At 46.3% G+C, this 21,461-nt stretch overlaps 1 protein-coding gene and 1 non-coding gene across 7 annotated transcripts in view; one reads left to right on the top strand and one right to left on the bottom strand.

The window, feature by feature from the left end:
• Positions 1-12,026: 12,026 nt before the first annotated feature.
• The window catches only part of PAFAH2 (platelet activating factor acetylhydrolase 2), a 42,011-nt gene continuing 32,576 nt past the window's right edge, over positions 12,027-21,461 (bottom strand). For 5 of the 6 annotated variants that reach the window (XM_063714253.1, XM_002811249.6, XM_054539827.2 and 2 more), the window contains one exon: positions 17,539-18,178. In XM_063714253.1, coding sequence (XP_063570323.1) covers positions 18,084-18,178 — 95 coding nt within the window. In that variant the 3' untranslated portion in view covers positions 17,539-18,083. Of the gene's footprint in view, positions 16,615-17,538; positions 18,179-21,461 lie in introns of those variants that run through there. The other variant, XR_008516414.2, reaches the window with a different exon arrangement.
• Positions 20,300-20,403, top strand: LOC112130978 (U6 spliceosomal RNA). Its single transcript, XR_002913145.2, has one exon. It is a non-coding gene; the product is annotated as a U6 spliceosomal RNA (small nuclear RNA).

The following is a 21,461-nucleotide window of genomic DNA, read 5'->3' as shown; positions in this document are numbered from 1 at the left end:
CCTCTCATGCAGACCCCCTTAGAGTTGTGAGCCCTTAAAAGGCACAGGAATTGCTCACTCGGGGAGCTCAGCTCTTGAGAGACAGGAGTCTTGCCAATGTTCCCGGCCAAATAAACCCCTTCCTTCTTTAACTTGGTGTCTGAGGAGTTTTGTCTGCGGCTCATCCTGCTACACTATGTTTGCACCACTGCACTCCAGCCTGGGTGACAGAGCAAGACCCTGTCTCTGAAAAAAAGAGAATAAGTGAAAAATGAGCCAGGTGAGGTGGCTTATACCTGTAATCTCAGCACTTTGGGAGGTTGAGGTGGGATCACTTGAGCCCAGGAGTTCGAGACCAGCCTGAGCAAGAGGGCAAAATCTTGTCTCTACCAAAAAAAAAAAAAAAAATTGGCTGGGTGTGGTGGCACACCCATGTAGTCCCAGCTACTCAGGGGGCTGAGGTGGGAGGATTGCTTGAGCCCAAGAGGTTGAGGCTGCAGTGAGCTGTAATCTTGCCACTGTACTGCAGCCTGGGTGACAGAGTGAGACCCTGTTTCAAAAAGAGAGAGAGAGACAGAGAGAGACACTATGGTCTATTCCAAAGCTCAAAAGCAGGAGAGAATCCTCAAGCACTGGGGGGAGAAGATATGTGTGCATGGCAGAAAAGAATGGAAGCTAGAGGATAATCAGAGAAAAATAGGCTGCTGGCTGGGTGCGGTGGCTCACGCCTGTAATCCCAGCACCTTGGGAGGCCAAGGCGGGCAGATCACAAGGTCAGGAGTTCGAGACCAGCCTGGCCAACATGGCGAAACCTCAACTCTACTAAAAATACAAAAATTAGCCAGGTGTGGTGGCACGCGCCTATAGTTCCAGCTACTCAGGAAGCTGAGGCAGGAGAATCGCTTGAACCCGGGAGGTGGAGGTTGCAGTGAGCCGAGACCACGCCATTGCACTCCAGCCTGGGCGACAGAGTGAGACTCTGTCTCAAAAAAAAAAAAAAAAAAAAAAATAGGCTGCTGAAGTGAAATTGACTCATGCCTCAGTATCTTCAATCCTAAAATCAGGATACTGGTAGTACCTACGTCAGAAAACTGTTAGTAAAATTACATGAAATAATATCTCTAAGGCACTTAGCTTAATGCTGGGAACAAGTAAAATTCAATGAGTATTAGATCTTGTTAGATAAGTTGTCCCAAATCACATAGCTGGTAAGTGGTTAACTAGGATTTGAATAGAATAGCTTTTCTGACTCCAAAGCCCAGCTGGCCTCTTCATGACTGTGCTCTATTGAGTAATAACTATTGTTTACTGAGCACAGCACTCCATGCTCTACAATAGCTATCTCATTTAATGCTTATCACCTCCCTGAGCTGAGCACAGCTATCTGACACAACAGGAAATCGAGCGTTGTTTCACTCCCTTGCCCAGGTTCACCTGCCCGGCTCCAGTGCCTTCTTCCCAACAGCACAATGGAGTTAGGAGGTTTGGGTCCCAGCCCCACATCTGCCACAAATCAACCTGCATCGCTGAACCTCAGTTTCCTCATGTTTTAAATAACAGGGGCTGGGGCTGGGGGCTCTCGCTGTTTTTTTTTTTTTTCTTTAGCTGGAGTCTCACTCTGTTGCCCAGGCTGGAGTGTAGTGGCAAGATTTCAGCTCACTGCAACCTCTCCCTCCTGAGTTCAAGCGATTCTCCTGCCTCGGCCTCCCGAGTAGTTGGGGTTACAGGTGTGCGCCACCACACCTTGCTAATTTTTGTATTTTTAGTAGAAAGACGGGGTTTCGCCATGTTGGGCAGGTGGGTCTTGACCTGACCTCAAGTGGTCCGCCTGCCTTGGCCTTCCAAAGTTCTGGGATTACAGGCGTGAGCCACTGTACCCAGCCAATCTCTAGGGTTTCTTTAAGCTCTACTGTTCTACGAGGGTGTATTCAATGAAATCAGACAGTGCTCCAGGTAGGAGAGAGGGATCCTGAGTCAGACAGGATCCCCATCCCCATCTGACTGCACAACATCAACCAACAGAGATCCAGAGGCACCGAGGGTGGAGTCCAGGTCTCTAAAGCATTAGTCATCGTCTGCTCCCACTCCCCAGGGACCAGCAGGGATGCTGATCCAATTATACTCAATTGATGAGGGACCTCCAGGGTGATGAAAGAGAGATGAGATGTCAGAGGACACAATGGGAGATCCGAATCATTCAGCCTGGTGAATAGAAGCCAGAAAGGACCTGCCTTCAAGTCTCCAGTGAGTCTGGGGGCTGGCAGGGTGATAACAAGAGGCCAAGGCTCAGAGAACTGGGCCCTGGTTCCTAGGCCTGGCTCTGACACTAAAAGCAGTATGATCTTTGTTTGACAAGTTATTTCACTTCTCCAGTCTTCAGTTTCCACATCTAAAAAATCAGAGAAGGCCAGGCATGGTGGCTCACCCCTGTAATCCCAGCACTTTGGGAGGCCGAGAAGGGCGGATCACTTGAGGTCAGGAGTTCGAGACCAGCCTGGCCAACATGGTAAAACCCCATCTCTACTAAAAATATAAAAATTAGCCAGGTGGGGTGGTGGGGGCCTGTAATTCCAGCTACTTGGGAGGGTGAGGTAGGAGAATTGGTTGAACCTGGGAGGCAGAGGTTGCAGTGAGCCGAGATGGTGCCACTGCACTCCAGCCTGGGCAACAGAGCCAGATTCCATCTCAAAAAAAAAAAAAAAACAAAACAGGGAAATTTAAAAAAACCCACCAATTTATATAAAGACATGTAATATTATAGCTAAAAACTAGAAATGGGAAGAACTGCTAAGTGGACTTGGGAGCACGGAGTTGATGCAACAGAATCTTGAAATGCTATTTAGAAAGTGGAATAACTAACATTTACTGAGCACTAACTACATGTCAGGCACTTGGCAGAGAGAGAGGTCTTTACATGCATAATCTCATTTAATATCCTCAAGGGTCTTCTGAGGTAGGTATTATCATCACCATTCTTCCTTTTTTTTCTTTTTGAGACTTGCTCTGTCACCGAGGCTGTAGTACAGTGGTGAGATCTCGGCTCACTGCAACCTCCGCCTCCTGGGTTCAAGCTATTCTCCTGTCTCAACCTCCCGAGTAGCTGGGACTACAGGTGCACGCCACCACCTGTATTTTTTTTTTTAGTAGAGACAGGGTTTTTGTATTTTTAGTAGAGACAGGGTTTCACAATGTTGGCCAGGCTGGTCTTAAACTCCTGGCCTCAGGTGATCTGCCTGCCTTGGCCTCCCAAAGTGTTGGGATTACAGGCCTGAGCCACCGTGCCCAGCCATCATCATTTTTTCAGATGAGTTCACGGAGGCCATGAGAAGTTAAGTCACCTAACTAGTTTATACTTGATGACGTCAGGACTCAAGTTCAAAGGTCCATCTGACTCCAAAGCCCATGCCGTGAACTTTTACTTATACACTACTGTTGAAGACTGTTGGATGTAAGGACTGTAAGAAATAGAGATGTAGGCCAGGCATAGTGGCTCATCTCTGTAACCCTAGCACTATGGGAGGCCGAGGCTAGTGAATTGCTTGAGTCCAGGAGTTCGAGACCAGCCTGCACAACATGGCAAATACCCATCTCTTACAAAAAATACAAAAATTGGCTGTGCGCGGTGGCTCACACCTGTAATCCCAGCACTTTGGGAGGCTGAGGCAGGAGGACTACCTGAGCCCAGGAGTTTAAGACCAACTTCGGCAACATGGCAAGACCCTGTCTTTAAAAAAACCCACAAAACAAAAATACAAAAATTAGCCGGTCATGGTGGCACGTGCCTGTAGTCCCAGCTACTAGGGAGGCAGAGGCGGAAGGATCAATTAAGCCCATGAGCTTGAGGCTACAGTGAGCTGAGATCATGCGCCACTGCACTGCACTCCAGGCTGGGCCACAGAGCAAGACCCTGTCTCAAAAAAAAAAAAAAAAAAAAGGAAGTAAATACAGAAGTGCACATATGTAACATGTTAAGTGGGAAATAAACCTCCAGAGTGATTGTGGGCCGGGTGTAGTGGCTCATGCCTGTAATCCCAGCAGTTTGGGAGGCTGAGGCAGGCAAATCACTTGAGGCCAAGAGTTCCAGACCAGCCTGGCCAACATGGCAAAACCCCGTCTCTACCAAAAACATAAAAATTAGCCAGGTGTGGTGGCGGGCGCCTGCAATCCCAGCTACTTGGGAGGCTGAGGCAGGAGAATCACTTGAACCCAGGCAGTGAGGTTGGAGTGAGCTGAGATAGTGCCACTGCATTCCAGCCTGGATGACAGAGTGAGGCCCTGTCTCAAAAAAAGGATCAACAACAACAACAACAACAACAAAAATAAGACTGATTGTGATAACATAAGAATGTTGGTGTCAACATTAGATTTGGAAATTGGGAACTTATAGCTCAGATATTTATGCTTAACTTTTTTTTTTTTTTTTTTTTTTTTGAGACGGAGTTGCACTCTTGCTGTCCAGGCTGGATTGCAATGGCATGATCTCCGCTCACTGCAACCTTCACCTCCTGGGTTCTAGTGATTCTCCTGCCTCAGCCTTCTGAGTAGCTGGGATTACAGGCATGCACCACCATGCCCCGCTAATTTTGTATTTTTAGTGGAGACAGAGTTTCACCATGTTGGTCAGGCTGGTGTCGAACTCCTGACCTCAGGTGATCTGCCCGCCTCAGTCTCTCAAAGTACTGGGATTGCAGGCTTGAGCCACCCTATGCACCACCCATAGCGCCTGGCCCTACGCTTGACTTTTTGCTAGTAGAGATTATGATAATATCTGAGTAAGCACAGATGATAGGGCCTTTCTAGTCCTAATACAGAACTTTCTAGATAAGCAGACAAGGGAGGCACAGCTGCCCTTCGTCACCACTGGGAAGACTGGAAATCTGACCACACGGCTCCTGCCTCAAGCTTTTCAGTCACTTTCATATTGCCTACAGCACCGGTTCTCAACCTTGACTGTAGAATGGAATCACTTGAGAAACTTTACAAATAGCTGATGTCTGAGTTTATTCCCAGAAATTCTTATTTAATTGCCATGGCTGTAACTTTGGCATGGGGAGTTTTGAAATGTCTTCAAGAGATTCCAATGTGTAGCAACATTTGAAAGCCACTGGCCTAGAGGATAAAGGCATAACTCTTTCACTTAGCATAGAAGGCCCCTTCTGATTTCTTTAGTATGCTCTCCTATATGTTTTATTCTCCAACCCAGTTACAATGTCCTGAACATGTTGCACCTTGCTTTTTACATGCCTTTACCTTATTTCTTCTGCCTGGAATGCCTTTCTTCCCCCTCATCCATCTGGAAAGCTCCATTCATCTTCAATACTGTGGCAAGCCAGCCTCCAAGATGGCCCCAGTCATCCTTACCTCCTGGTTTTCATGTTCCTGTATAGTGCTCTACTGCACTGAATAGGGCTGACTTGTGTAATAATATAATATTGTAGAAACGATGATGGAGTGTGACTTCTGTGGATGGGTTATTTTTATTTATTTTATTTATTTATTTTTTTGAGACAGTGTCTCGCTCTGTTGCTTAGGCTGAAGTGCAGTGGCGTGATCTTGGCTCACTACAACCTCTGCCTCCCAGGTTCAAGTGATTCTCCTGCCTCAGCCTCCTGAATAGCTGGGACTACAGATGTGTGCCACCATGCCTGGCTAATTTTTTATTTTTATTTTTTGGTTAGAGACGGGGTTTCACCTTATTGGCCAGGCTGGTCTCGAACTCCTGACCTTGTGATCCACCTGCCTCAGTCTCCCAAAGTGTTGGGATTACAGGTGTGAGCCACTGCGCCCAGCATGAGGATGGGTTATAAAAGAAACTGTAGCTTCCATCTAACTCTTGGATCCTCTGCTTTGGGAGAAGCTATCTGCCAAGTCTTGAGCATCAGCCCTGTGGAGAGCTCCACATGGTGAGGAACTGAGGCCTTTTGCCAACAGCCACGTGAGTGCACCATCTTGGAAATGGATCCTCCAGCCCCACTCAAGCCTTCAGATGATAATCATCCCAGCTGATGTCTTGACTGCAGCCTCACAAGAGACCTTCAGTTGGAACCACCCAACTATACCACTCCAGAATTCCTGAGCCATAGAAAATGTGAGATGTTTGTTGTTCGTATTGCCTATAGCACCGGTTCTCAACCTTGACTGTGGACTGGAATCACTTGAGAAACTTTACAAATAGCTGATGACTGAGTTTATTCCCAGAAATTCTTATTTAATTGCTATGGCCGTAGCTTTGGCATGGGGAGTTTTGAAATCTCTGTTAAAATTTTGGAATAATTTCTTAGGCAGTAATAGATAGCAAATAAACAAACAACACTCAAGTATATGACACTCTGTGACGCCTTCTTAGCCCTCTCCCCTGCTGAATTGAACTGACCACCCTGTGCCACTTCTGAGCCATATATATCCCCTATTACAGCACTCATCACATGACCCCTAACTGTTGACTTGCCCTTCTTGCCCTTAGGTTCAATTCCACAAGGACAGGGCAGGCCATAGTGCAGGCATCAGTGTGCTTGTAGAATATAGGAACATGCATGAGAACTGCCATCTGAGTCATTTCCTATAGGCCTTCTAGCCCAGGCTTCTTCTTACACGAAAACTTCAAAAGCTTCACATGGTAGCACACACCTGTAGTCCCAGCTACTTGGAAGGCTGAGGCAGGAGGATCACTTGAGCACAGGAGTTTGAGGCTGTAGTGAGCTATGATTGTGCTCCTGCACTCCAGTCTGGGCAACAGAATAAGACCCCGTCTCTTAAAAAAAAAAAAAGACCCAAAACTCCATGGTACAGTTGTCAGAAATCATGGATGTCATGGTGAAAGGGTGGGTCCTGAGGATTTTCTTAATAATCCAACAAAATCCTGGCATCCACGGATGTATCTAGAACACTAGACTACAAGTCAGAAGATCTGGATTTTAATTCAAGTCTGCCAACCACCTGCTGAATTTCTTTGAGCTCTGGTTTCCTCATTGACCAAATAACTTAAGGCCTCTTCCAATTCTAAAATTTAATGATTCTGTGTTTTAAGCTAGCAATTACTCTTATTTCATAAAAGAAAATAGGCTAGTAGGCCAGGTGCAGTGGCTCACGCCTGTAATCCCAGCACTTTGGGAGGCCGAGGCGGGCAGATCACAAGGTCAGCAGTTCATGACCAGCCTGGCCAACATGGTGAAACCCTGTCTCTATTAAAAATACAAAAATTAGCCAGGCATGGTGGCAGGCACCTGTAATCCCAGCTACTTGGGAGGCTGAGGCGGGAGAATCGCTTGAACCCGGGGGGCGGAGGTTGCAGTGAGCCAAGACCATGCCATTGAACTCCAGCCTGGGTGACACAGCAAGACTCTGTGTCAAAAAAAAAAAAGAAAAAAAAATAGGCTAGAAGGCTTATACCACAGCAAGGATTCTCAAACTTCACTGTGTATCAGGAAGTAATATTCCTGGAACTTACACACACGTACACACCTGGGCCCCCCTCCAGACCTTCTGAATCAGCATCTCTGGATCTCTGGAGTCATGGCCAGGGTATCTGTATCTTTATTATTATTTTATTTATTTATTTATTTGAGACAGAGTCTTGCTCTGTTGCCCAGGCTGAAGTGTAGTGGCATGATCTTGCTCACTGTAACCTCTATCTCCCGGGGTCAGGTGATTCTACTGCCTCAGCCTCCTGAGTAGCTGGGATTACAGGCATGCACCACCACACCCGGCTAATTTTTGTATTTTTAGTAGTATTTTTAGGGGTTTTACCATGTTGGCCAGGCTGGTTTCAAACTCCTAACCTCAAATGATCCACCCGCCTCGGCCTCCTAAAATGCTGGGATTACAGGCATGAGCCACTGTGCCTGGCCTGGATTTTTATGTAGTTCCCAAGTGATTTGGATGTGCATCTAGAGCTGAGAATCACTAATGTACAATATTTAGGCTAGAGATTTAAAAATTTTTTTCTGCCAGCTGGTTGGCTCTGTGGTTTACAGAGTACGGTACTAATGGGTTTGTCCCCTGAATTGTTCACTTTATACAAGGTGTATGAATGAATGGAGCCCATGTTTACTGCTAGAAAAACAATTCAAGGTGTACATTTTACTGTCAGAACTCAGTCTGGTCTTCAATTAAAAAGGCTCTTGGACCTAACGACTTAGTGCATTTAGCTGGATATCAAGTTGTGGGCTACTTTAGCCTACCTAGGGTCAAGAACCTCTTCCCTATTGTGAGATAGTAATGACCAGGAGTTAAGAGCACTGACTCTGGGCCCAGTGCAGTGGCTCACACCTGTAATCCCAGCACTTTGGGAGGCCAAGGTGGACAGATCACTTGAAGCCAGGAGTTTGAGACCAGCCTGCCCAACACGGTGAAACCCTATCTCTACTAAAAATACAAAAATTAGCTGGGCGTGGTGGAGTGCACCTGTAGTCCCAGCTACTTGGGAGGCTGAGGCATGAGAATTGCTTGAACCCGGGAGGTGGAGTTTGCAGTGAGCCAAGATAGCGCCACTGCACTCCAGCCTGGGTGACAGGGCGAGACTGTCTCAAAAAAATAAACCCCCCAAAACCCCACTGACTTTGGAGCCCAACCGTTTAGGTTCAAATACTGGTTCTAGCACTTACGTGCTGGGTGACTTGGCTGGGCTAGCAAATCTTTCTGAATCTCACCTTCCTGATCTACAAAATGAGGCTAACACGCACTACCTTACTGGAATGTCGTTAGGATTAAATGATACAATGCAGAGTATCCGGCCAGAATAAGTGCTCATTAAGAAGTAGCACATTAGGACAAAAGCAAAATATGGCACTTTTTATAATTAACAGCAACGTATATGTGTCCAGTGCTTTGACATCTTACATTAAGCCCATCCCTAATCCCACCCAAAAAATTCTGAGGTGGGCAAGGTAGATGCCAGTGTCCCCATTTTGCAGAAAAAGAAACAAAGGCTCGGAAAGATTCACTGGCTCCAGATCAAACAAAAGAAAAATGTCAGAGTCTGGATTCAAACCTGGGTGTGATTCCATGAAAATGAATAATTATATATACACACTTGGCAGGCTGAGCATCTCGGGGCCATCTGGCTTAACAGGCTGAAGAGAACTGTATTTCTGAGCAGCTTCTTTTTTTAGATGAAAGCAAGATGGGAAAAATAAGCTGGCAAACTGCTTTCCCTCATTTTCAACACTGGTGTGATTTGTGCTCAGTTCTGCACTCCTTCTAACTCCCAAATGCTACTTGTCCGTGCAACTTAGAAGTTCGCTCCAGCTGCTTTGGCTGTGCTGCTGCTGGCCCCACAGCTGGGACCTGGGAAAACTAAAAGAAAAGGAAGCAGAGGCAGCTGGAGATGTCAGAAGGCTGGGTGAGCTCCAGCTGTTCCCAAGTCTGTCTGGGGAACGAGGGCTGATGGGCTGGGGCCAGGGATCTCTGTCCCCCATGTCAGTCAACAGGAGGATGCTCTTTCCTGTCCAACAGATGGGCCCTGCTCCTGGAATAATGTGATAAAGGGCAATACTAAATCTGGCACAGACTGGATTTCTCTTGGGGAACAGGAGGCCAAGAGATCAAATGTTAGTCAAATTTAATCAAGAAGCCTTTCATGGAAGAGGTGGGATTAGAACTAGGCCTAAAGCATTAGCAAGATTTGGATGTGCAGAAAGGAGGTGGGGAGGAGGCGGGGAAGCCCCACAGGCAAGAAAATCCTTAGGAGAGCTGGACGCGGTGGCTCATGCCTGTAATCCCAGCACTTTGGGAGGCTGAGGTAGGCGGATCACTTGAGGTCAGGAGTTTGAGACCAGCCTGGCCAACATGGTGAAACCCCATCTCTACTAAAATACAAAAATTGGCCAGGCGTGTTGGTGCGTGCCTGCAATTCCAGCTACTCAGGAGGCTGAGGCAGGAGAATCACTTGAACCTGAGAGGTGGAGGTTGCAGTGAGCCGACATTGCGCCACTGCACTCCAGCCTGGGTGACGTTTTGTTTGGGGAATGCGTGGGCAAATGAAGGGGACTGTGGGAAGAGTGCACATTAAGAAGTAGAAGGCAGGAGAGGAGAGGCGAGGTCAGAAAGAATGAAGAAGTATAGTGCGATTCTACAGGAAAGGGGAAGCCGGGCGCGGTGGCTCATGCCTGTAATCCCAGCACTTTGGGAGGCCAAGGTGGGTGGATCACGTGAGGTCAGATGCTTGAGACCATCCTGGCCAACATGGTGAAATTCCATCTCTACTAAAAATACAAAAATTAGCCGGGTGTGGTGGCACATGCCTGTAATCTCAGCTACTTGGGAGGCTGAGGCAGGAGCACTGCTTGAACCCGCAAGGCAGAGGTTGCAGTGAGCCGAGATCGTGCTATTGCACTCCAGCCTGGGCGACAGAGGAAGACTCCATCTCAAAAAAAAAAAAAAGAAAAAAAAAAAAAGAAAAAGAAAAAAGAAAAAAAGGAAAGGGGAGTCCTGGAAATCCGTGACAACTCAATAACAGAGATGCTGAATGCCAGAACTGAAGGGGCCTTAGAGACCGGCCAAATCAACAACCACCAACCCATGTCCCAATTTACAGATAAGGAAACTAAAGCTAAAGTCAAGAGAGGAAAACCACACAAACACGCACACGCACACGCACATGCACACGCACACGTACACATCACAGAGCAAGCAGGTGATAGAGGCAAGAACCCAGGGCTCCAGACAACGAGTCTGTCCTCTTACCATTAGACCATCTTGCCAGGCTGGTATTTTCATGCAAAAGCAGCATTTCAGGCAGATCTGGCAGCAGAATGCAGGGGGGGAAAGAGAGATTACAGTCCAGAAGACTGCGAAATGAGCCCAGGGGTGAGCTGGCAGGACAGCAGGCTCAAACAAGATGGAAAGGATGGGCTGAGTGGGAGAACCACCAAGAGTGAAGAAACAGGAGGACTTGGCAGGAAACCGTGAGGGAGGGAGCTGTGCAGAGCCAATTCACCGGCCATCTGCAGGCCTGGGGGTTTCCCCTGAGGAGGTCACCATGCATTCTGACCCCCTCACCTGGTGCCAAAGGCAGCAGACAAAAATTAATACAACTAGCCTCTGCTACAAAGCCCCTGCCCCCAGCTCCTCCCTTTGGCCAACCTCTCCACAGATCTGTTTCTCCCTTTTGACATTTTAGGATCTTCAATTTGCAGCTGAGGCATAGATGTGTTTGGATGATCTGGTGTGAAATTAGAACCCAAATCAGAACCTAAGAGTGTGGACTCTTCCAGGTGGAAAAGCGAGCAAGGCTAGAACTAGGGTGGGGATTTTGATTTTTCATGTGAGGAGCAGGGATAGCAGAGCAAAGAGAATGGGAAACTGTCTCTCCACCTAGCTCCACCCTGACATGAGGACACAATGGTAGTAGGTGGCTGGCAGTTAGGAGGGTCTACTTGAGGAAGGTAACCGTGAGACTGTAGAAGCTGGAATAAAAATTTAGACCAATGGTCAGGCATGGTGGCTCACGCCTATAATCCTAGCACTTCGGGAGGCTGCAGTGGGAGGATCACTTATCCCAAGAGTTTGAGACCAGCTTGGGCAACATAGGAAGACCCTGTTTTTACCAAAAAAAAGTTTTTTAATTAGCCAAGCATGGTGGTGCATGCCTGTAATCCCAGCTACTCGGGAGACTGAGGCAGGAGGATAGCTTGAGCCTGGGAATTCAAGGCTTCAGTGAGCTATGAACCCACTACTTCACTCTAGCCTGGGTGACAGCAAGACTCAGACAAGAAGGAAGGAAGGAAGAAAGGAAGGAAGAAAGGAAGGAAGGAAGGAAGGGAGGGAGGGAGGGAAAGAAAGAGAAAGAAAGGAGAAAAAGAGAGAGAGAAAGAGAGAAGGGAAGGAAGGAGGAAGGAGGGAAGGAAGGAGGAAGGAAGGATGGAAGGAAAAGAGTGAAAGGAAAGGAAAGAAGGAAGGAAAGGAAGAAAAGAAAGAAAAAGAAAGAGAAAGAAAGAAAGAAAAAGAGAAAAAGCACTTAGACCAAGACCATTGGGGCCATTTAGTGCAAGGGCCCATTGTACCTAACCTTACAGCTATGTAAGGAGGCCCAAATGAAACAAGACTGGTAATAGCTAATGTTTATTAAGTCCTTAATCTAGCCACCATGCTAAGTGCTTTACATGCATTATTTCATTTAATTATCACAACCACCTTATGAGTTAAATACTATTAGAATCCCCATTTCACAAATAAGAACATTAAAGGCCATAGAAGTGAAGGAGTTAGCATAAAGTCACAGGGCTAATAGTGTTGGAGCTGTCTGATTTCAAAGACTGTGTTCTTAGTCCCTGAACTGCTCACACCTGTAACCTCAGCCCTTTGGGAGGCTGAGGCAGGAGGATCATTGGAGCCCAGGAGTTTGAGACCAGCCCTGGCAACACAGACAGACCACTGTCTTTACAAAAAATAAACAAAAAATTAGCCAGGTGTGGTGGTATGTACCTGTAGTCCCAGCTACTTGGAAGGCCGAGGTGGGAGGATTGCTTAAGGCTGGGAGGTTGAGGGTACAGTGAGGAGTGATCATGCCACTGCACTCCAGCCTGGGCAACAGAGTGACACTGTCTCAAAAACAAACAAAAAACAAACAACCCCCCACACCCCACCCATCAACCAAGTACCTGACCCAGTTTCTGGCGAAGCCGTTTTTCTCTCCCAACCCATTTCTCAATAATGCTGAGGATATCACTGAAACTCAACACAGGTCATGTAGAAGTTGCTGAAGATTTTGATATTTTTTAGTTAATTAATCATGAGATTAATACATTCCCTATATCCTGAGAGTCTGAAGAAATGGGAGAAACTGCAAAGTCAAGTATGTATATTAGGGTTGACAGCACAGTAATTAAGAGCTCAGGTTTTATTAGCCGGGCATGGTGGTGTGCGCTTGCGGTCCCAGCTACTCAGGAGGCTGAGGCAGGCAGATGGATTAAGGCCAGGAGGTCGAGGCTGCAGTGAGCTGTGATCACGCCACTGTACTCCAGCCTGGGTGACAGGAGACCATCTCAAGAAAACAAAACAAAACAAAGCAAAAACCCTTGGCTGGGCGCGGTGGCTCGTGGCTGTAATCCCAGCACTTTGGAAGGCCGAGGCGGGTGGATCCCCTGAGGTCAAGAGTTCGAGACCAGCCTGACCAACATGGTGAAACCCCATCTCTAGTAAAAATACAAAAATTAGCTGGGCATGGTGGCACATGCCTATAATCCCAGCAACTCTGGAGGCTGAGGCAGGAGAATCGCTTGAACCCAGAAGGCAGAGGTTGCAGTGGGCCGAGATCATGCCATTGCACTCCAGCCTGGGCAACAAGAGCAAAACTCCGTCTCAAAAAAAAAAAAAAAAAAACCTCAAACTTTGATGCCTACGTCCCAGCTTTGCCAAATTCTTGCTGAGAGCCTGATGAAATCACTTCTTGAAGCCTCTGTTTCCTCCTACATAAAATGAGGCCAATGCCACCTGAGCTGGTGGGATTACCGTGAGAAGTAAGTGAAATGATGCATGTCAGCCCAGAGCACAGTCCTGACACACAGCGACAATCATTCTCAGCACCCTCATTGTCACTGTGCCCTGCAGCTATGGCCAGGGACAGCTGCCCTCTGTACCTGGCTATGATGGGATAGAAAGTAAGCTTCCTAATGAGGATGAGTCCCAAACATACAGTATGGCCTCTCCTGTCCCTCTGTCACTTTGTGAGCCTAGGGATAAGTGGTGCTCCAGAAAAAAAGGGGGTAGATGAAGGTCCCCACAAAGTCAAGACAGGGAGTTGGAATCCATCATTTGACATTTCAAGAGCCCAGTAGAATTTTTGAGGAAGGACAAGATGGGGAGCTGTGTCAGAATGCACAGTGGAAAGGGGCTCGGGGACTGCATTAGGGACACAGCAAGAATCCAACCAGCCTTAGTCTGACAAGTCCAGGAAGTGGAAGGGATATTTATTTACCATCCCATGCACAGAAACTTCACATTATACCACTAGGAGGCCTCCACAGGCACAGAGTCCTGCAGTGGGATGGGGAATGAGAAGATGCCAAAGAAACCCAAGACAGGCCGGGCACGGTGGCTCACGCCTGTAATCCCAGCACTTTAGGAGGCCAAGGCGGGTGGATTACGAGGTCAGGAGAGACCATCCTGGCTAACACGGTGAAACCCCGTCTCTACTAAAAAAAAAAAAAAAAAAAAGAAACCCAAGACATCCTCTTACTGGAAAAGATTCACTAGGATGCGATTTATCGGCACATGTCAGTTACCATCAGGATTTCCTTGCTTATCTAAAGGCCATTTATGAAGTGTCCTTCAGGCCCCTGGAAGCTAACCAAAAACCAGAACAAGGGACCAAAGGCCTCGTGATACCCCTTCTGGAGCAGTCAGAGGATTACGAAGCCCATGCGCTAAAGGTGACATACTTTAGCTGCAAGAGAGTCCCTAAAACCCTCGCTCACTGACTGTCTTGTTTTCCCTTAGACAAGAGTTTTTAATAATGTGGCTGATTTATCAGTCCATTGCACATCGAAAGTCATAAACTTGAAGTGGCCAGGGAGGGCTGCTAGGGGCTGGTGCGCTGAAGAGCGATGGTTGCAGCCTGACCACAAATGAGACAACACCAACTCTGAACAGCAACGCAGCACAGGTGGCAACCCCATGCAGGTTAAACAGCTTTCTGCACCTTCCTAGATCAGAGGGCACCACTTCTCTGACATGAGACCTGGTCACAAATATTTTGGCTCTCTTGGGATGGCATGGGATGTTAGGAATGGCCATAGGATGTGCTTTGGCTTATGACACATGAACAGAAACAACGAGAGTCACTCCCGGGCAGAAGCTCTCAGAGCTAGCAGGTGATTCATCAGGCTTTCTTCCTGCTCCACCATGGTGAACAGCAACACTTCCTGATAATGGCAGCTCTACCAGCCTGGATCCTAGAGTGAGGATAACAATGATGCAGAGCGGAGCCTGCAGCCGATCAAAGAGCACAAGTGGCATGGGCAAGAAATAAACTTTTGTTGCTTTTGGGGTTGCCTGTTACCAGCATACAACCTAGTCTATCCTGACTGGAACATCCTAAAAGGTTGAATGAGGTCAGCTCACTTTGATTAAAAAGTGTGTGTGTTATCTTCTCGGTAGATTACCATTCAAAATAATCAATATTATATTTTGCTGCCTCTAGGATAATTTTCAATTATATGGAAAATTCACATACTGCAGTGTTTGCTGGATAAATGAGTGATTACCAGAACATGAATTGAATGAAGGAAAGGAATCTAGTTTCAGAAACACTCCCTTCACTAGGGAGGCTCCACGTCTCTTGTTCATGGTTTTGTAAAATTTACCTGCGTTATGTATGGAGCTAAGGTAGAAGCTGGGTCTCACGTGCTACTACTGCCAGAACCGGCCTCTCAGCATTTGTGGAACCAGCACAAGGGTGGCGTATACTCAGGATTGGCCTACGGCTGGTTCTGCAAGTGCTGAGGGGCTCTGGTGCCGATGTGGTAGTTGAACGGCCCCATTATATATCTGTCTGTGCTCTCATAGAAGGAAATCTATGGGCTCGGCACAGTGGCTCATGCCTGTAATCCCAGCCCTTTGGGAGGCCGAGGCAGGTGGATCATCTGAGGTCAGGAGTTTGTGACCAGCCTGACCAATATGGTGAAACCCCATCTCTACTAAAAAAATACGAAAATTAGCTGGGTGTGGTAGCATGCAATTGTAGTCCCAGCTTCTCAGAAGGCTGAGACAGGAGAATTGCTTGAACCCGGGAGGCGAAGGTTGCAGTAAGCCGATCATGCTACTGCACTCCAGCCTGGGTGACAGAGTGAGACTGCATCTCAAAAAAAAAAAAAAAAAAAAAAGACAGAAATCTATGATGTGTTCTTGAGTAAAAGAGCAAGCCAACAACTTCTTCGGAATATATAGTCTTTTTAAGCATACATGGCACATTTACAACATTGATCTCACACTAGGCCAACAACCAAGTTTCAACAAATTTTGAAGGATGGAAACCATATGGGTCATTTTCTCTGACCACAAAGCAATCAAGCTAGAAAAGAAAAACTATAACTAGAAAAATCTCATGTTTGGAAGATAGGAAATATACTTTTAAGTAACCCATGGGTTATACATCCTCTCACTTAATCCTCCTAACTATTCATAATGCAGACCCTCATTTTAGAAACGCAGGAGCTGTGATAAGAAAGAGAATACCATTTGCTCAAATTTACCCAGTTGGCAGTGGTGGAGCCAGGACTCAAAACCAGGCTCTGTAACTCTAGAGCCCAGGGTTTTAATGATACCCTTCTTATGCTATGTCTCATGGGAATTCACAGATCCTCCCCCACAGCCTCAACGATCTGCTGTTTCACCTCTTAGAATGGCCAGCTGTTGACAGGTTGAGACCTAGGCCCAGCTTGCTCTGGTGGCCCTGACCATGGGCAATTGCGTAGAGATGCATTTCCCTTTTGCTCTTACCTACTTAGACTGAGGCACGAAGTCTTGAGTAGTGAAGAGAAGAGTTTCAGTTTGATGCCCTCAAATAGCTTTGAACTGGATCCCTAAGAAGACTTCCTTCCTTTTAAAGTTTTTTTTCCCACATGGGCCCAAGTAGTAAGCGAACATAGAAGAAAGACAGAAGGAAGTCAATTCCAGATGGCTCTCCATCTTGCTCTACTGCAGATTAAACAGAAAATTCCAACATAACATTAAGCAAACAAGAGTATTAATATCATTCACATTATAAATGGAACAGAATGGAAATTCAGTCTGTATCTGACTTAAATTTGGGGCGAGGGCCTCAAAGCCAGAAAACAGACAATAAAAGCACCCTGATTCTGAGCAAGTTGGAGGTTTATAATATTTGAGGCAAGAAAAATGACCAAGGTACTCCTAGGCCTCTCTGGGAGTGGGCTTCTGGGTTTTTAAATTTTATTTATTTTAAATTTTTCTTTTTCTTTCTTTTTTTTTTTTTTAAGACGCAGTCTTGCTCTGTCGCCCAGGCTGGAGTGCAGTGGCGCCATCTTGACTCACTGCAACCTCCGCCTCCTGGGTTCAAGTGATTCTCCTGCTTCAGCCTCCCAAGTAGCTGGGATTACAGGCACCTGCCATCACGCCAGGCTAATTTTTTGTATTTTTAGTAGAGACGGGGTTTCACCATGTTGGCCAGGTGGTCTCGAACTCCTGGCTTTAAGTGATCTGCCTGCCTTGGCTTCCCAAAGTGCTGGGATTACAGGCATGAGCCACCACGCCCAGCCTTCTTTATTTTTAAGATGGGGTCTCGCTCTACTGTCCAGGCTGCAGCTGAGTTTTAACTGACCAAACTACTTCTCTGTTGTGGCAAAGGCCTATGCAAATGGCCATTTAACACTGTTGTTCTGTCATCTTCCCCATCTCAACCTGCTTGTGTTGTTTCCTATCAAGATACACTTAGCAAAACCCCCAAAGACATCCAGAGCTCCTGAGGTATCTCTTTGTACCTCAGTTTTTTTCCCTGTGCTGTGAGATCCATGCTGTCTGCCACTCTGTGGGCTCACAAGTATAACTTACTACTGTAAGTATAAGTAGTACTATGTTCCACACAATGAGAAGACTTGGAAATAAATAGAAAATGTGATCATGGCTCATACCTAGAAATTTACATAAAGTGCTCAGACTTCAACAAGTGGCCCTGGGGAGGGAGAAGGCTGAGAGGCAGGAAAAGATGGTGTTGGGCCGGGCTAGAGACTCTGAAGGTAGGGATTTTCACTCTATCCTTTGGTTTCATCTCTTCCACTGAAGCAGCAGCAGCAGCAGTAGCTGGGGGTGAGGGAATGAGCTCGCTGGGCTGAGTCTTCATATCCAGGCTTCATAGTGCTCAGCCCGGGGCCTGGGTCTCCCCCAGTCACACTCTACTACTTGTTCCCTACTCCATCAAGGCCCCAGAAAGTCTATTTGTCAATCAGCAAGGGATCCCAGTCCCAAAGTGATTTTAAGATCAAATCTAAGATCAAAGTACCCAGTTATCCAAGCAGCAGTGTGATTACACCTTTCAATCTGTGAAAAGGGGTCACGTTGATCACTTCCTGATAGAAGCTCATGGGTGCCCTTGGGTAGCTCCCAAATGAAAACTTGGCTGAAGTGACTTTACAAATGGCCAGTTGTGCCTACAGGCTGGACAGATGGTGGGGGGCCCCTGGGGTGAGCGACGGTCCAATGCCTTCAATAAGGTTGTTCCATTGATTATAGTCTTCTTTCAGGTCTGAAAAGGAAAAAAACAGGAATGTTAGGCAAATCATTGTGAGGTTTGGTCAAAGAGTAGCTGACATGCATTGAGGGGGTCATCCTAGAGAGAGGAGCGCCTGGGATACCAAAAGGACTGGTTCTGGTGGGGTTGTGTGGTGGTGGCGGTAATGACAACTATGATTTATTCAGTGCCTTTATAAATAACTTACATAATCCATAACAATTCAATAACAATAATAATAACAGAGGGTAACATTTATTGATGGAGAATTCATTCTAAGGATTGTACTAAGTGCTTTACATTCATGGTTTCATTTAATTTTCACCATATCCCTATGAACTAAGTATTACTACTAGTCTTATTATGTAATTCAGGAAACTGAGGATCAGGGAAGCTACCTGAGTTGCCCAAGGTCATTAGACCTGTTAAGTGGTAGAGACAGAATTCAAACCCAGGTCAGAAAGACAGAGAGGGCTGGGCACGGTGGCTCATGCCTGTAACCCTAGTGCTTTGGGAAGCTGAGGCAGGAGGATCTCTTGAGGCTAGGAGTTCCTAGACCAGCCTGGGCAACGTAGCAAGACCTCAACTCTACAAAAAAATAAAGAAATTAGCTAGGTGTGGTGGTGTGTGCCTCAAGTCCTACCTACTCAGGAGGCCAAGGCTGGAGGATTGCTTGAGGCAAGGAGTTGGAGGCGGCAGTGAGCTGTGATAATGCCACTGCACTCCAACCTGGGCAACAGCAAGACCATGTCTCAGAAAAAAAAAAAAAAAAAAAAGGCTGAGAAAATGAAAAGTCTAGTTCCAGGCTCAAGGAGGTTACTAGGCAAAAAGCAGTGTCTGACAGCTCAGCCTGTGGGTGCAAATCCAGGACCACTTCAGTGAAGGGCAGGAGCAAGAGGACAGCAACATCATGGAGCAGCGTAACTCTAGGAATGACTCAAGAGGGGGCCCTGAGCTCACAGCCAATAGGGGTGACTACACGGCAAGAACAGGCACAAAGGGTCCAAGCCCTCAGGATGAGGGAGCAGGGCAAGCTGAGCAGGTGAATGGTGTCCTTCCTCAAAACAAACAGACTCTGGGACAGAAGGCAGGGACCACTCTCATGCATTTTTGGATTCCCAGTGCCTGCCAGGAGCCTGGCATGGAATAGGTCCTCAACGTATAAGCGCTACATAGTCATTAATTCAAAAAGCAATAAGCACATCCACTATGTGCCACACTCTGTTCTTTGAGCTAAAAATATATCCACAAACAAAACAGATGGAAACTGCTGTCCTCACAAAGCTCATCATCTAGTGGCAGAGACAAACAATAAACATAATAATTATATAGGATGTGAAAAGGGGAGAGGTGCCATGGAAAAAAAATAGAGCCTGTTAAGGGAAGCACTGGTGGTGGCCAGGGGTTGGGGTGAAGGGAGGAAGGAAGGGCCCAATGTTTTTTGTTTGTTTTTTTTTTCTTTGAGACGGAGTCTTGCTCTGTCACCAGGCTGGAGTGCAGTGGCTCAATCTAGGCTCAACACAACCTCTGCCTCCCAGGTTCAAGTGATTCTCCTGCCTCAGCCTCCTGAGTAGCTGGGACTACAGGCGTGCACCACCACACCCAGCTAATTTTGTATTTTTAGTAGAGACGAGGTTTCACCATGTCGGTCAGGATGGTCTCGATCTCTTGAGCTTGTGATCTGCCCGCCTCGGCCTCCCAAAGTGTTGGGATTACAGGAGTGAGCCACGGTGCCTGGCCAGCCCAATGTTTTAAAAAGGGTGGTCAGGGTGGGCCTCACTGAGAAGGTGAGATTTGAGGCAAGGCTTGAAGGAAGTGGCAGTGTGACACGAGACTATCTGACAGGAATGTTCTAGACAGAGGGAGCAGCAGTGCAAAGGTCCTGAGGCTGCAGCATGCCTGGCGCGTTCGAGGCTCATGTGGTGAGAGTGAAGTGAGCCAAGGGAAGAGCAGCAGGGGAGGAGGCCAGGAGGGACTGGAGGGCTACATGACATATACCTGGCAGGATAATCGAGTCTGGCTTTGGCTCTTAGGGAGACTGGGAGCCACTGGAGAATTCGGAGCAGAAGAGTGAGAAGATCTCACTAAATTCCTAAAAGGATCACTCTGGTTGCTCTATGAAGAAAAGACTCTTCAGTGCTCACTTTGGCAACACATATACTAAAACTGGAACAATACAGAGATGAGCACGGCCCTTGCACAAGGATGACATGCAAATTCGTTAAGCATTCCATATTTTTAAAGAGAAATAAATAATACCATGATTGAGGAAGCCAAAATAATAAATAAATAAATAAAATGACTCTTCAGTAAAGTTTCAGGATACAAAGTTGGTATACAAAAATCAGTGGTGGTGATTTTTCTGGGTGCACTGGCTCATGCCTATAACACCAGCACTTTGGGAGGCTGAGGCAGGAAGATTGCCTGAGCCCAGGAGTTTGAGACCAGCCCAGGCAATAAAGTGAGACACTGTCTCTATAAAAAACAAATGAAGAAACAAACAAAAATATCAGTAGCATTTCTATACACCAATAACAATCAAGCTGAGAACCCAATCATAAACTCAATCCCATTTGTAATGGCCACCAAAAAAAACCAAAAACAAAAACAAAACAAAACCTAGGAATACATTTAACCAAGGAGGTGAAAGATCTCTACAAAGAGAGCTACAAAATACTGATGAAAGAAATTGTAGATGACACAAACAAATGGAAAAAACATCCCACACTCGGAATGGAAGAATCAATGTTGTTAAAAATGACCATAATGCTCAAAGCAATTTACAGATTCAACGCAATTCCTATTAAACTACCAACGTCATTTTTTACAGAATTAGAAAAAAAGTCCTCAAATTCATATGGAACCAAAAAAGAGCCTGTCAAAGCAATCCTAAGCAAAAAGAACAAAGCTGGAGGCATCACATGACCCAACTTCAAATTATACTACAAGGTTATAGTAACCAAAAGAGCATGTTACTTGTATAAACACAGAAAAATAGATAAATGAAACAGAATAGAGAACCCAGAAATAAAGCCCCCATACCTACAACCAACTGATCTTTGTCAAAGTCAACAAAAATATATACATGGGGAAAAGATACCCTATTCAACAAATGGTGCTGAAAAATTGGATAGCCATATGAAGAAGAATGAAACAGGACCCATATCTCTCAGCATATATAAAAATTAACTCAAGATGGATTAAAGACTTAAACATAAGACTTGAAACTATAAAAATCCTAGAAGAAAAACTCTTCTGGACATTGGCTCAGGCAAAGAATTTGTCCTTAAAAGCAAAT

Source organism: Pongo abelii, chromosome 1 (genome assembly GCF_028885655.2).
Source record: "Pongo abelii isolate AG06213 chromosome 1, NHGRI_mPonAbe1-v2.0_pri, whole genome shotgun sequence".
NCBI classification, from domain to species: Eukaryota; Metazoa; Chordata; class Mammalia; order Primates; family Hominidae; genus Pongo; species Pongo abelii.
This window is presented reverse-complemented; position numbering and strand designations above follow the sequence as displayed.